The 16,943-nt window shown below is 42.1% G+C and overlaps 1 protein-coding gene across 8 annotated transcripts in view; it reads left to right on the top strand.

Moving 5' to 3' along the window:
• STIM1 (stromal interaction molecule 1) overlaps positions 1–16,943 on the top strand; it is a 230,750-nt gene that overhangs the window by 196,814 nt on the left and 16,993 nt on the right. For all 8 annotated transcript variants that reach the window (XR_009215733.1, XR_009215732.1, XM_058446940.1 and 5 more), the window contains 2 exons: positions 9,858–10,035; positions 14,668–14,845. Coding sequence is in view for 6 of the 8 variants with exons in the window: in XM_058446940.1 (XP_058302923.1) it covers positions 9,858–10,035; positions 14,668–14,845 (356 nt within the window). In the remaining 2 variants the exon portion in view is untranslated. The remainder of the gene's footprint in view (positions 1–9,857; positions 10,036–14,667; positions 14,846–16,943) is intronic.

Below are 16,943 nucleotides of genomic sequence, written 5' to 3'. Positions count from 1 at the left end.
GGTTGTTCAGTCTCTACAGATCTACGTGGTGGGAACGGCCAGCCTGCCATCCTTTTTCTAATTCTAAGTGAACCAAGGGGGAGCAAAAAGTAGTGAGATTTCTTAGAAAACTATTTTCAACCAAACAGGCTCTTAGGGCCCACTTCCTGCCCTTTGGGAATGGCTGGCCTCGATTTAGGGTGCCAGCAGGAGAATGCTATTGAACCAGGAACCAGTCCAGAGAAGCAGCTGGCAGGCAAGGTCAGAGGCAATATAACATTTCCCTGTCTGTGAATATGGCTTGGCAAATGCGCAAGTTGATGTCTCAATACAAGTGGATCCATACTTTTTGAAAGTATGAAACAGAGCAACCTGGGAAAAGACTAATGTTTCCACTTCCTTTGCCACCTTTTTTTTGTGGAGTGGAGGGTTCTAGGACACATTTTGCTCACCTTCATTGGTAGGTTTTGAATAATGACACAGTGAATGATTCTACTCTTTATGTAAGGCGTAGTCTCTGTATTGAGCAATGGCCTTTCAGTCATTCACTAACCTTTATTGAGCACATTCTATGTACCAGCATAAACGGCAGGCTCCCTGCTCTCAGGTACTTCTATCTAAATGGAGATACCTATGTCAACAAATATAGTAAAGTGTCAACAAATATAGTAAGTGTTATAGCTATTATGTAAGTCTTTCCAGAGTTCAACTGGGGGCACAAACTAGGGAGGAGTTTCCTACTGGAGTCCAGGGAAACTTTATGGAGAAAGTAATTCTTGAGCTGAGTCTTGAAAGATGAGAAGTGGCCTTATTAAACTCTCCCTATGTTAACAGCTTACACATCTCTTTGTGTACACCCACAAGAACACTTATACCCAACTATAAAAGCTAGGCTACTTTTGCAAAGGTTCTCCTCCGTCACCACCATGCAAGGGGAAGCTTTCAGCAGCCTGAAAGTCTTCCTCAGCCTTGTAATATATATTATCAAGCTGTCTCTATATCAAAATCAGATTTATCATGTCTGAAAGGGTACAGTAGAAACTGCAGGTTAAAGCAGTCAAGGATTTTATCTGAAAAAATTAGCTAGCATGGGAACCAGAATGCTGGGGACATGGTACTGGGTCCAGGATATCAGAACCAACAAGAGGGGCCCTGGTGGAGCAGGTTGGACTGATACCAGGACAGGGGTATTTTTCTCTTAGGCTTATTGCATGTAGCCCATGTGCTGCATGTGATCTAACTTAAGGAAGGCCAGAGATCAGCAGGAAAACTATCTTCCTGAGATAGGCAGAACACAGATACTGAAGCTAAGAATATACTTCACACTGATTGGGATGGTTATAATAATAATAGTTTTTAAAAATGGAAAACTTGTGTTGGCGAGGGTATAGAGAAATTGGAACCCTGTACATTGCTGGTGAGAAGGTAAAACGGTTCAGCTACTGTGTAAAATAGTCTGGTGGTTTCTCAAAAATTAGACACAGAGTTACCCTAGAACCTAGCAATTCCACACTTAGGTATATATGCAAAGAATTGAAGACAAGTACTCAAACAAGTACATGTACATGCATGTTCATAGCAGCACATGCCACAAGAGCCAAAAAAATAAAACAACCCAAATGTCTATTAATAGATGAATAGATAAATACATTGTGGTGCAGTCGAATATTATTCACCTATAAATGGAATGAAGTTCTGATACATGCTACAATGTGGATGAACCTGGAAAACATTATGCTAAATGAAAGAAGCCAGACACAAAAGATCACATATTATATGATTCTGTTAATATGAAATGATTAGAATAGATAAATCCACAGAGACAGAATGTAGACTAATGGTTGGCAGGGGTTGGTGGGAGGAGGGAATGGGGAGAAACTACTTACTGGGTAAAAAATTTTATTGTAGAGTGATAGAAATGTTTTGGAACTAGATAGAGGTGGTGGTTGCATAATGTCATGAATGTACTATATGCCACTAAATTGCTTACTTTAAAATGGTTACTTTTATATTATGTGAATTTTACCTCAAATTATTTTTTAAAAAGCATATACAAGAAAGAATAGATAAATTGGACTTCACCAAAATAAAAGTTTTATACTTCAAAGAACGTACCAAGAAAGTGAAAAGACAACCCACAAAATGGAGAAGGTATTGGCAAACATTTTTCTGACAAGGCTGTACTATCCAGAATACATAAAAAATTCTTGCTAGGTACGGTGGCTCATGCCAGTAATCCCAGCACTTTGGGAGGCTGAGGTGGGCAGATCACCTGAGGACAGGAGTTCGAGAACAGCCTGGCCAACATGGCAAAACCCTGTCTCTACTAAAAAAATACAAAAATTAGCCCGGTGTGGTGGCACATGCCTATAATCCTAGCTACTCAGGAGGTTGAGGCATAAGAATTGCTAAAACCTGGGAGGCAGAGGTTGCAGTGAGCCAAGATCGTGCCACTGCACTCCAGCCTGGGTGACAGAGTGAGACCCTCTCTCAAAACAAACAAACAAACAAAAAATGGACAAAGGATTTGAACATATATTTATATAGTCCACAGTTCAATGGCCAATATACACCTGAAACAATGCTCAACATCATTATCAGGGCAATGCAAATCAAAACCACAATGAGGTAACACTTTTTACCCACTAGGATATAATAAAAAAGACAGTAACAAGTGTTGGTGAGAATGTGTCAAAATTAGAATAATAGCCCCAAAGTGGAAACAACTCAAGTGTCTGTTAGTTGATGAATGGAAAAATAAATGGTATATACATACAATAGAATATTAATCAGCCACTAAAAGGAATGAAGTACTGATATATGCTACAATGTAGATGAACCGTGAAAACATGCCAAGTAAAAGAAGCCAGTCACAACAGGCCACATATTATATAATTTTGTGATTTCACTTATATAAAATGCCTGGAACACACAAATCCATAGAGACAGAAAATAGATTAGTGGTTTCTGGGGCTGGGGGTGGGGGCAGTGGGAAATAGGAAGTGACTGCTAATAGATATGGCATTTCTTTTTGGGGTAATGATAATATTCTAACATTAATTTTGCCAGTGGTTGCACCACCTTGTGAATATATTACAACCATTGAATTGCACATTTTAAGAGAGAGACTTAGAATTTTAGGGTCTGTTAATTATATCTTAATAATAATAATAATAAATATATACATACATACCTTGTTTTATTGTGCTTTGCCTTATTGCACTTTGCAGATAATTGCATTTTTTACAAGTTGAAGGTTTGTGGCAATCCTGTGTTGATCAAGCTGTTGGTACCATATTTCCAAAAGCATGTGCTCACTTTTGAGTCTCTGTGTCGGAATTTTTAAGCAGTAAGTTATTTTTAAATTAAGGCACGCACACGGTATTTTTAGACATAATGCTGTTATACACTTAATAGACTACACTATAGTGTAAACATAACTTTTATCACTGGGAAACTAAAAAACTTGTATGACTCACTTTATTGCTATATTAGCTTTATTGCAGTGGCCTCAAACTGAACTTGCAGTGTATCTGAGGTATGCCGGTACAGCTTTTTTTGTAGCTCCTGGATTTTTATTCAGACAACTTGTTTGAAGTTTGGTCCCTTTTCACAATTGCCACTCACTGTGTGACCTTGGGTAGGTCACTTTTCTCAGGTGTGTTTTATGATTTGTATCATGAGATTCCTCCCTACAGTTCCTTTCAGCTGTGACATTTTATGATTTTTGGGAGGAACTTCTTGCTTAATAAGGGTTCTGTATAAAAGACAGGAGATCTGTTCCTTCCTGGTGTCTGCATCCTGTATTTTTAGGACTTCTGTGCTTGGTCCTTGCCTTATTAAGTGACCTTTGGCAATTCAGTTCTGCCTAGATTTGGGTTTCCTTATCTGTAAAATGAGTTTGGCCATTAAAGGTTCTTACTGGTTCTCTCATTCAAGGATTCTGATAGAGCTGGGTATACTCCTGGAAGCTTAAGATTTTAGAAATCAGCAGCTGTCCTGATGGCAAATATTGTTTTTATATTTTTCTACTGATGCTTGTCAAAGGAAACATTTGAAAATTGCCAGCTGGAATCTGAGGAAAATACTAAGGAGCTCTTTGCCAGGAGACTTCTGAAAGGGGTGGGGACATGCCTGCTGGGTGTTTACAAAAAGTCCCTTGATCTGTGCCCCTCTAGACTTTATTTCCCCTCTGAGCATGGACTAAAAATCCCTATTTTAGTTCTATTCTTTAATACCCATTTAGGACCTAGAAACCTGTACTGGCTCTGACCTGTATTCTGAACTTAGGATGAGTTCTTAAGGCTGAGTGAGCAGACACTTAGACCTCATCATCAGTCATTTAGCACACAAACACCCCAGAGAACCTAGATTTGTTACAGCTGTAAGCTATGGCTACCTCACTGAGCCATAATAAAAATTCTGTTATTGGTCTGAGGCTTGACATATCTCAAATAAAAGGTTTGTCATGCAGTAGCCAAGAGGGCCTGCTGAGGGAACAGGTGCCATCTGTCCACAGCAGCCTCAGAACTTGGGAAGAGGGAAGAGGGAAGAGAGATCAGACTGGCTCAGCAGAGGGCCACCTCAAGGTCCACTTTCTGACAGTAGATGGCATGCTCAGTCCTCCCCATGTGACCACAGAGCAGCACACTGCCCTTTACGATCTTTTTCACTCTGCAGAGTTGGCTCTGGGTTTACAGGCCCATCTAGGGCTCGCCAAACAGTACCAGTTTGCAGATGTTAGGTGTGTTTGGAGATGTTAGGAGATGTTATCCATCTTCTACTTCCATTAGAGGAAACAAGATATAGTAAAGAGTTCCAGCTTTGAAATCAAGCTGACCAGCTCTATCACTCAGTAGCTTTGTGACCTTGGACACATTTCTAAGGTTCTCTGTGCCCCAATTTCCTCTAAATAAATGGTAGCTACTATTTTTAATTTTTAATATGTGCCTACAGTGTGCTTAGTCCTGGGCTAGGGGCTAGCGTGCCCTTTGTGCTTTCAGCAGGAATATTGAGAAAAGTGCAGGGAGGCCTACAGAATAATTGTTGCGGATCAGGGGCAGTTGGAGATAGGAAAAGGAAAGACTATGCCTTATCTTCCTTCTTCATTGGCTCAGAAAATAGGGGAAAGTCCCCAGTGAGCAGGAGTGGTTGCTTTTCTGGCAAAGCTCACTCTGATCTCTGTCCCTGCATCCTTACCCCCTCTCTCTTTTCTGTTATGCTCCAATTTGCCCTTCAAGCTTTCTCCAGGATGTTTTTCCATCCTTTTAGAGGCATGCTCAACTCTTTCCTCTGATTCTCCTGTAGGAACCCACAGCCCTTTGTACTTCTTTTTTTTTTGATAACAATATGTTTCTCTGCCTTTTATCCGTTAAACTGGGAGCTCCTTGATGAAAGAATTTTGTTTATCTGTCATCAACACCCAGCTTAAGATCTAACCAGAATTAAGTGCCAGGAGGTGTGTGCTAGAAGTTATATGGAAGGAGGCTGGGCCTCTCCAGACTACAGAAGTGAGGGGATTTTGGAGAAGAATCTGGCCCAGCTTGGTTTTGGGGAGAAATGCTATCTATGGAGTGCCTGAATAGCTGAGGCATTTAAAGCATTTGTTAGGCTATAACTAGAAGGGAAGGGGGCCCATGAGTAGCTCTTACATGTTAAACAGACATCCCAGCACAGAAGGCTGTGTAAATGACAAAAGAAATTCCTACTACATATTTTGGCAGTGAGGGATGAATATCTGTATCTGCCAGGGTATTGTGTGCAGTGGACAGGGTGGAGAGAATAGATTGGGAGAAGGGATTCCAGAAAGTGATAATGATTGGATGCTCACTTTCTCAGTGCTAACTGGTATCCTGAAAATTCTTATTATTACCCCTGACTTTGTTAACATCTCAGTATCTCATTTTTTTTACAACCACTTCCCTTATCTCAGGCCTGATGGTGTTAATAGTTGACCTCATTTTGCTAACATCTAATTGCAGCACACAGACTGGGAATTCTGCCATCCTCTGGTTCCCCAGTCCCAGCCAGCTTCCCTGGGTTAGCTCTGTTCACCTAGCCAGCCACATCTGTTCTCCTGAAACCTCCATGGTAACTCTGCCCTGGCTATAGTTACTGAGTGCAAGGTAGATTCTGAGAGCTGAGTTTGCGTAAGGGTTGTGTGATGCAGCTGGCCATGCTCTTTTTGTCCCCAGGAGCTGGCATTTGCCTTCTACATGCACTTTGTATTGTAGCTCCCTTTCCATCTAAAACCTCCCTGCATTCTCCCCTTTTCTTCCTTTTCTGCCTTTGCTAAATACCTGTTCTAGTCAGACCCTGTGCTAAGAGTATGGGGCTACAGAGATATAAATAACCCTTGTGCCCTGGCCCTGAGGAACTCACAGACTACCAGATGGTGACTGACATGGGAGTTGAAAAACAGGCTGGGCGCAGTGACTCTCTCCTGTAATTCTACTTTGGGAGGCTGAGGTGAGAGGATCTCTTGAGGCTAGGAGCTCAAGACTAGCCTGGACAACATAGCAAGACCTCCATCTCTAAAAAAGAAAAAAAAGTTGAAAAACACACAAGACAGTCCCTGAGAAATAAAGAGATAACCTATGTTTACCTGTCCAAAGAATGGGTTGATCTTAGCTCACAGGAGATGGAATGGAAGGCTTTGTGGGCAATGGTAGGGAGAAGACAGTAGGAATTGAAGAATGGGAAAGGGATTATAATGGGAAGAAGCGGATTATTAGTAAGGCATAGATTAGACTCTTGATTTGCCTATTTTCTCCTCTTTTTCTACACAATGATTCATAGACTCACTTAGTGGTGTGGGGTACAGCCCAGGGCTCTGTGGGAGGGACCTGACAATTCTTACATCTACTGCTTCAGCTCCTTCTTCTTTCTCAAACTCCACATCTACATTCTTACTTATCTCCTGGCATGTCCATCTGAATATTTCCAAGACACCTCAAAGTGCTGTCATTTACACCTACACATTCGATCTCGTTAGTAACCACACATTCTATCTCTGTAGTAACTCTAATGCATTTTACAGCTGAGGAAGCTGAGGTCTAGATAGGGGAAGCGAATTATATAACAAATTGGGGCAGAGGCAAGCATAGAACCAGGCTTCCTAACACATAGTGTGGGATGCCTCCCTTGGTAGCACAAGAATTTCTCTACATGGACCCTTGTGTTTAATCTTAAGGCCTGGTTATTTGGCCTTTGGGTATTCACTGCCCTGATGGCAATGCCACTATCAGCTTCCAGGATATTGTGTGGGGGAAAACTCAGGCCTTGGTACTTTTAGAGTCAAGAGTTCCAAGAGTCTAGCTTGAGCTAGATCAGGGCCATATAGACATCTCCATTGTAAGAGATGTTTGCCTGTAACAAAACAGAAACAATATTTGCTGCGTGAATATGAAAGTTATAGTGAGAAAGTTTGGTGTAGCAGAAAGACAATGTAGTTGGGCAAATCTGGATTTAAACCCGCTCTAGCAAGTTAGTGTCCCTTACAGAGCCTCAGTTTCTTGGTCTACAGAATGGGAATACCAATAACCTATCTTATGTAGTAGTCATGAGGATAAGAGACGATGAATATAAATGCCTGATATGTTTTATATTTTCTCTATTTCCCTTCCTTTCTTATATGGATTAAGGGAAGGGAGATATTATCATACTTGAAGCTTATCAGTAAGGAATCAATCCTTCCAAGATTTATTGAGTGACTTCTGTATGCTGGTTGATGTTATGCTGTGCACTGGCATATATAGGCAAGTGATGATCACTAGGAACCTTAAAGAGTAAATCAACCATGTTAGAATCATCTTCTTTCTGTCAAGCTTGGTAGCTCATGGATGTGGCAGGTAGTATTTCCAGACTTTATCTATACATTTGACAAGGCAGAGGGTTGGATAGGATGGATATTTGTATACTTAAGTGGAGTCAAAACTAGTTGAAAGAATCCAGTGGTACTGATAGGTGGAACAGTATTACCTTAGAGGGAGGGAGTGACTGTTAGATCTTATCCTTGGCCTTGGTTATTCAGTATTCTTATTCATGACTTGGATGAGAATATGAAGCTGGGCAAAATAATAGATCTGGTTCCAAATCGAACTGGATAAGGTAGAATAAGAAACCAAATGAAATAACTAGGCTTAATCTGCGTACCCACCTTAAGTATTTGAAGTATTGGAAGTGCTCATTGTATGGAGTCTGGTTTGAACAAGGATACCTTTGACTTTTGGTAAGAATATAAAGGGGATATTGAAGTTGAGAGACCCTAGGAAACCAAGATTAAAAGTCCTTAACAAACAGGGGAGACAAAGAATACCCCAGGCTCTGGTAGTGGCTCTGGAGGAGGCAGGTGTGTTCCAGGAAGAAAGGCAACTCACTGTGCTGCAGAAATAGCTCCTCTTGGAACCTGAAAGACAGGAGAGTGAGGGCTTACGTATGGCTAGACTTGTAGCCTGCCTGGAGGCTAGGGGATGGCCACTAGAGGACCCTCAATTTTCTTTCAGAGAGCCTGGAATAAACATATGAAGGACATGGCCACCACCCTGACCTAGTAACTCCCCTCCCTTGGGTGGAAATAGGATGTATTAATCTGTCTTTGATCCCATCTCATCCCCATGTTCTGCTGCTCGGCCTTTCTATGAGGAGCTATGATGGTAACTCTTTTTGTCAAACTATGGGCATCAATATCATATGGTTTCTTTTTCTGCTGTCTTGACCCTCCCTTAACTTGGTGGCTCTACCTGGGTCCTTTTGGATTTCCACCAGCCCCATGTCCTTACTATGTCCAAGGATCATGCCAGTCCTACCTCCTCCTCCGCTGTCTAAGGGCAACTTGCTGTGCACAGAAGGTCATTAGCCCTGGCATAACTCCCTTTTTCCCTTCTTTCTCTGACCTCCACATCCAGGGCTCCTCTGAGCCCACAGCACAACCTAGACAGAGGATGCAGGAGTAGCCGTCTCCTTCTTATAGTGCCCCTTTCAAGTCTTTTGTGCTATGGCACAGAGCCCAGATCTGGTATACCAGGAACAATGTTAGTTCCAGAAATGGCTCTCTCCTGATTGGCTAAGTTTTTAGGATGTGGCTTTTGCTTTTTATCTTTTGGTGTCATTTCTTGTTTAACATTTAAATGTTGCTCTGGACAATGGGCATTCTTTGAACCCCAGCTAGTGGCTGGGGCCCTCATGGTTCACTGAACTGCTACCAGATGTTCTCTGGAAATAGCTCTGCTCCTCAGTTTCTGGTAGGTGTAATGTCTCATCCATATCAATTTATTGATGCTATCCTGTTCTAAAGTCTCTGGATTTCACAGCAGCCTAGAAATGTTCTCCATAGATTGAGACTTCTGGACCTTTCCCTGATCTGTGCCAAGAATGGCCTGGTAGTCCAGGAGACCTAGTTCCTACAGTGACTTCAGTCCTACAGCCAGAACTGAGGCTTCTGGTGACATTGCTTTATATCCTTTATACCAGTCATCTCCATTTACCTACTGTGGAACTTTAGAATTGCTTACCCTATATGACAGAAGCCACTACATCTGGGCATATGGACTCATCCAGCCCAGAGATGGCTGGGGTATATTGAGAAGGCACTAGTTCTCTCCTCTTCACTGTATCTTAAGAAAGTGTGATTTAATAAGCATCCTATATTGCTGTAAGGCCTCTCATTTCAAAACAAAGCCTTGGCTAGCAGAGAGATAGACATAGAGCTTACTATAATAGTGTATGGCAAGTGTGTATCTAAGAAGAGAAACTAATTCCTTCTCAGTGGGAGAGTGTATCTGTTATAGAAGGCTTCATAGAGGAGGGATGCAGTGGAGTCTGCAAGGCTAAGTGTGCAGTGGGCACCCTAACTCACCATGCCCTCCCCTCTCTGGCAGTGACTCGCCATAATCACCTCAAGGACTTCATGCTGGTGGTGTCTATCGTTATTGGTGTGGGCGGCTGCTGGTTTGCCTATATCCAGAACCGTTACTCCAAGGAGCACATGAAGAAGATGATGAAGGACTTGGAGGGGTTACACCGAGCTGAGCAGAGTCTGCATGACCTTCAGGAAAGGTAAGGCCTGCCCCTTCAGGAAAGGTAAGGCCCTGCCAGTTCTTGGGAACCTCCTATTTCCACCTGGGTGTGAGCCACTTGGCCCCTGAGACCTTGTCAACATGGCAGCTCAGGCTGCGTCATCCTTCCAAAACTGCATTGCAAGTTTAGGTTGCTGATATTCCAATTGCCCTGGGCAGTTATTCCTCCTGGGGAGAAGCTTGTTTCTGTCTGTTTTGCCTCTTAGCTTCAGAGGGAGAAATGTGTAGCTGCCAGAGGTCTTGAGCTTCCCCTTGCTTGTTATGGGGTCATTCTTCATTCTGCCTGTCTCTGGACTGCCTCTCCTAGCATATAAATAGATGTAATGAACTGTTCTTTACCGTTCCCCAAAGAAACCTCACAAACCTTCCTTCTTACTGTCCTTAGTTCTTTCTTATAAGTCTAAATCTCATAAACATGACTTGCTGTATGACTTTGGATAAATTTCTTTCCCTTCCAGGACTTATTTCCTCATTGATAATATGAAGGGATTGACCTAGGAGAATGCTAAACTCTCCTAGGAGAACACTTCCAACTCAGATGGTCTGGGATTCTGTTAAAATAAAATGTGACTTCAAAACTATGGCAGAAGATTTAACTGTGAAAAGAAAGTGCCCATCAGTCAGTCAGTCAGCCTGTGTATTTCCTGACATCTAGGAACCAGTTCTGTGATGGCAGTTATAAGAAATTCACTGGTCCTGAGGAAACAAAACTTACATATCCACAAGAAGCAGCAGTGAGAGCACACTTAATGCAGACTTAGTTCCAGACTCAGCTTAGAGGATAAGAACGCTAATGTCTAGAAAGACAAAGAGGTGGATGAGTGGATGTGGGACTCTGAGAAGGTGGCCTTTAAAGATGGGTGGGGAGGTCCTGGGTGTTAAAGTTGAGTATATAGGGTGGGGCCAGATCCCTGGAACCTTAAGATGCATGTGGGGAAGTTAGTAGGATGCAGAAGGCAATAGAGAGTCAAATCAGGTTTTTTTGGTTGTTTTGTTTTCGAGAAGAGGAGAGGTCTATTCAGGACTTTTATTTATTTATTTATTTTTATTTTTATTTTTATTTTTGAGATGGAGTCTCGCTCTGTCGCCCAGGCTGGAGTGCAGTGGCGCAATCTTGGCTCACTGCAACCTCCGCCTCCCGGGTTCACGCTATTCTCTTGCCTCAGCCTCTCCGAGCAGCTGGGACTACAGGTGCCCGCCACCACGCCCAGCTAATTTTTTGTATTTTTAGTAGAGACGGGGTTTCACCGTGGTCTCGATCTCCTGACCTCGTGATCCGCCCGCCTCGGCCTCCCAAAGTGCTGGGATTACAAGCGTGAGCCACCGCGCCCGGCCTAGGACTGTCTTTTAGAAAATGATTCTGGAAGCCTAGGGACTCTAGTTGGGAAGTCTTTGCAGGAATTCATGTAAAAGGAAATGAAGTCTTGTCTTTTCATTTATTTCTATTTATTATTATTATTATTATTATTATTATTTTGACTCTGGGTCTTGCTCTTTTGCCCAGGCTGAAGTTCAATAGCATGAACATGGCTCACTTGCAGCCTCCACCCCCGGGGCTCAAGAGATCCTCCTGCTTCAGCCTCCTGTGTAGCTGGGTGCATGCCACCATGCCCGGCTAATTTTTTTAATTTTTTGTAGAGACAGGGGTCTTGCTGTGTTGCCCAGGCTTTTCCTGAACTCCTGGACTCAAGAGGTCTACCTCAGCCTCCCAAAGTGCTGGGATTACAGGCCTGAGCCACTGTGCCCAGCCATTGTGTCATTTTTAAATGGTAAACACTATTTAATTTGGAGGGGTGGGGAAAAGACTTCTTGTGAGCCAGGTATTGTTAAATACTTACATGCATTATTGCTTTTAATCACTATGGCCCTTTGAAGTAGGTACTATTAGAGTTGAGGAAATGAAGGCTCAGAGAGGGTAAGTGCTTTGCTCAGGGTCATATATCAGTAAGTAGTGAACTAGGAATTTTGACACTCCAGGGTGTTGCCTTTACTGAGGTAGCAGCCTTATTGGATTTATTTCCATGGGCTGGGCTTCAGGGAGCAAGAGGGGTCTGATCTCTAAGCTGATTCCTGGCTACTTTGCTGGGCCCCTTGTTCTTGGGCCCTTTGCCAATTAGGAGCTAACTGCTGCTGTCTGAGCAGTCCCCATACCTCATTTGTTTGAAAAACATGTACTGTTTCCATTCCAAAGGCAAAAGAATCTAGGCAGGAGACATTCCAAGTTTGGGGATAAAACTAAGCTCCCAGCACTCCCTGCTCCCTAAAGCTTCCAGAGCTAAATGACCACTGTGGCACTTAGAAAGAGACAAAGACACCCCTCCCCTTTTCCCCCTAGAGATAGGCTTGCACACATGCACACATATATCCTCCTCTGAGTGTCCAGAGCCCACATGCCACCTTGTTCCTCCTTGTATTAACAGACCTGCAATGCCAGCTTTCACAGAGCTTTATTACAGAGTTCCTGATAGTTTATGTGAACAAATATAATTCTACATGTACAGTCCAGTTAGGATTTCATTGAGTTTCAAGATAATTATTTGAGGCAGGCAGAAATTTTGATTCCCAAAACAGGCAAAACTTGCTCATAGTCACACAACTGCTTAGAGCCAGGACTAATTGCAATGCTAATTGTTGTTGCCTTGGAGTGGGGCAGTGCTTAATTGTATACTTATTTGCTCATTTCTGCACCCAACAATAATTATTGATCTCCATCTCTAACAGACCTTATTGGAACTATGAAAGGGGGTCAGTCTTGATTCTACTTTAAAGGAGCTCGCTATTGTAAAGGACAGACATATCATAGTATTGGCTTTTCTCAAGAGGCTGCTTTCATAAAGGACAGTATTTCAGTGAAGAAGTGAATCCTTAATGGTGTAACTTTATACAGTTGGGTCATGGAAGAGTACAGTAAAGGAGGATATTCAGCAAGGGAAGGAGATGGCAGGAAATGGCGCCTCTGATTTGTCTTTACCTATGCATATATCGCCATCTGGTGTTCATTTTCAGGGGGTTCAACTCCCTTTCTCTTCAGGGACAAATTAGGCAGATTACAATTTGTGGGAAGCTTGCAGCCTAACATTTCCTCCTCTTACCTCCTTGCTTGTTCCACGATATCTTGAAGTCTCTGCCACTGATAGCTCTGGATCTAGAGTTTTTTTTTTTTACAGATTGAGTTCTGTTTGTTTCATCTGTTCCATCTACTTAATTATCTCAGTGGTCAGTGTTCTCTAGGGGTCCTTCTTGTTCTGTAGTCTATCCTTTCTTTTCTATACCTCAAGTCTAAGCTATATATCTTATCTCTTCTTCACCATCCTTTCTCCTTCCTAATCTGGTCCCCTGGTAAGCTGGTGGTTTTTACTTAGAAAGGAAGACCAGACAGTAAAGTCCGTTTTCTCTTCCAAAGGGATTAGCAAACTCTCAGTCTTTGTTCTGGGTGTAGCCCAAGTCTCCCTTTCTTTCCCTGACTCCTTTCAGGCAGAGCTGATTACTCCATCTTTTGGGCGGACCCAGGATCTTACATATATATATATATCTTATATATATGTATCTTTTTATTATAGAATTTGTCACACTGTATACATTATCTGTTTATTTGTCTTTGTTGGAGCAAATCATGAGCTCCTCAGTGGCAGGGACAGCTTTCTGATTTATCGCCATGTATTTAGGGCTTAGCACTTAGTAGGCACTTGAAAGAACTTGGTGAATGAATAGATGAATGAATGAGTGTATTAACATAGATAGCCGTGTGGAGGAAAGAAGTGAGGAAGGGAGAAGGCTTGTTTAGTTGGATGGAAGGTTTTGTCGGTGAACTGAGGGAATGTGTGTGACGGTGCAAGGGTAGACTTACATTATAACTCATGCCCTTGAGATCTTATCCACTAAGGAAGATACTTAGGAAAGGAAGTCAGGGCCTGCGGGCAGCAGGGTGTCTCTCCTGAGTCCTTTGGCGTAAATTTAATTTGTTTTGTGCTTCTGGGAACAGAAGCTCAGGAGTCCAAGAGGTCTAGCTCAATAGTTCCTTCCTCATCTTCCTTAATCCACCCCTCTGCTACCACCCCAGTCATTTCTCAGCCATTATGTTTTCCATGGATCTTTTTGTCAAGCTTGCAGGGTATTCTACGTTCATTGAACTTTCTAGATACCACTACATAAAAGGAATAATTGTGGCATTTGAAGTCACACAGATTGGACTTCTAGCCTCAGTTCTTCCTGCAAGTTGCTTTCCCTCTCTAAGACTCTGTATCTGCCTGTCCCAGGCTGATAATGATACCAATATATCATTATCTGCTGGGAGGACAAATGGGAAATACCTTGTAAACTGGTACTTGTTATGATTTTAGTATGAGATAGTTTTGAGGAGGGATTCAGATGCCTGAGAGCCTGGCTTTGCAGCCTTGATTACTGGCAGCAAAATGATGGTCAATGTGTGAATTAGGTAATGACTGTGATTTCTATGGGCCTTGAGCTAGCTCAGAGCCAGATACACAGCAGAGCAGGGAGAATATATGCTGAGAGTTGGAGCTGTCATTTTCCTCTTTGATGCCATGACTCATGGCATGTTGGCTGGCACCCCCTTGCCTGGCCTCCTCCAGCTCCCTGCATTGCCCCCCAGGCTGCACAAGGCCCAGGAGGAGCACCGTACAGTGGAGGTGGAGAAGGTCCATCTGGAGAAGAAGCTGCGCGATGAGATCAACCTTGCTAAGCAGGAAGCCCAGCGGCTGAAGGAGCTGCGGGAGGGTACTGAGAATGAGCGGAGCCGCCAAAAATATGCTGAGGAGGAGTTGGAGCAGGTAGGAGAGTCCACAAATTCCTGGACACCTTGATGGGTGGGTAAAGGGCAGGGGCCCAGGGTCTGGCTGGAAAGTTTCATGTGTGAGGAATTTGAAATATGATCCAAAGACTATGTTCTAGAGTCACTGGACTCTTACCAACAATAAGAGTTCAAGTTGTAAAAAATAGTCACTATGGGCCAGGCACAGTAGCTCATGCCTGTAATTCTAGCACTTTGGGAGGCCAAGGCGGGTGGATCACCTGAGGTCAGGAGATCAAGATCAGCCTGGCCAACTTGGTGAAAGCCCATCTCTATTAAAAATACAAAAAAATTAGCCGGGTGTGGCAGTGGGCACCTGTAATCCCAGCTACTTGGGAGGCTGAGGCAGGAGAATTGCCTGAATTCCGGAAGTGGAGGTTGCAGTAAGTTGAGATCGTGCCATTGCTCTCCAGCCTGGGCGACAAGAGTGAATCTCTGTCTCAAAAAAAAAAAAAAGAAAGAAAGAAAAAAAGAAAATTATAAAAATAGTCACTATGATTTTCAAAGAACAGTGGATAATAGGTGATAACAGTTATTTTGTTCCTTTTTTGAGGTATTTACATAAAGTGTACAAATCATAAGTATACAGCTGGCAAGCTTTTGCATATGCATGTATCTGTGTTACTACCACCCAGATCAAGATACAGAACCTTCTCAGCACCCCAGAAAACTCACTTTTGCTCCCCCAGTTAATATTTCATCCAAAAGTTAACTACTGTCACAACTTGTAAACCAGATTAGTTTTGTCTAATTTTGAACTTCATATAAATGGCATTATACAGTATATACTCTTTTTGTTTGTTTGTTTGTTTGTTTTTTGTTTTTTTTATTTATTTATTATTATTATTTTTTTTATTATACTTTAGGTTTTAGGGTACATGTGCACAATGTGCAGGTTTGTTACATATGTATCCATGTGCCATGTTGATTTGGGGGGTGGGGGGGGCGGGGACAGCATTAGGAGATATACCTAATGCTAAATGACGAGCTAATGGGTGCAGTATATACTCTTTTGTGTTTTGTTTCTTTCAGTCAACATTATGTCTATGAGAGTCATCAAAGTTGCATGTAGTGATAGTTGGTTTATTTCCATTGCTGAGTAATGATCTATTGTATGAGTATACTATAATTTATCCACTCTTCTGTTGATAAACATTTGGGTTGTCTGCAGTTTTGTTGACTTTTATGAATAATATTGCTATGAACCTTCTTGCATATGTCTCTTGGTGGGCATAAGCACTCATTTCTGTTGGACATATAATATTCATGTATTTAGCTTTATTAGAAAGTGTCAAACAGTTTTCCAAAATGATTGTACCAATCTATACTGCCACAACAATGTAAGAGAATTCTAGTTGATCCATGACCTCAGTATTTTTAGGCATTTTAATTTTAAACATTCTGGTAAATATATAGTAGTATCTTGTGATTTTAGTTTTCATTTCCCTAATATTATTAAACACCTTTTTATAAATTTATTGGCCATTTGATTTGGGAATCTCTTCTCATTTTAAAAATTGGATTGTCTGTCTTTTTCTTATTGATTTGTAAGCATTATTTATATATTTTGGATATTAGTCTTTTGTCAATATAAATACACATATATATAGAAAATATTTTCTCTCAGCCTTGACTTCTTTTTTTGCTTTATTAATATTGTCTTTTGATAAACAGAAGCCCTTGATTTTAATGAAGTGTAATTTAATCAGTTTTTAAAAATGACTGATGCGGCCAGGCGCCGTGGCTCATGTCTGTAATTGCAGCATTTTGGGAGGCTGAGGTGGGCAGATTACTTGAGGTCAGAAGTTCGAGACCAGCCTGGCCAACATGGCAAAAGCCCATCTGTACTAAAAATACAAAAATTAACTGGATGTGGTGGCACATACCTGTAGTCCCAGCTCCTTGGGAGGCTGAGGCAGGAGGATTGCTTGAGCCTGGGAGGTGGAGGTTGCAGTGAGCCAAGATAGTGCCACTGCACTCCAGCCTGGGTGACAGAGCGAGACTCCATCTCAAAAAAAAAATAAAGTTGAGGCTTTTTACTTTTTGTTTCTTGTTTAAGAAATCCTTCCCTATCCCCA

Source organism: Hylobates moloch, unplaced genomic scaffold (assembly GCF_009828535.3).
Source record: "Hylobates moloch isolate HMO894 unplaced genomic scaffold, HMol_V3 SCAFFOLD_11, whole genome shotgun sequence".
Taxonomy (NCBI): Eukaryota; Metazoa; Chordata; class Mammalia; order Primates; family Hylobatidae; genus Hylobates; species Hylobates moloch.
This window is presented reverse-complemented; position numbering and strand designations above follow the sequence as displayed.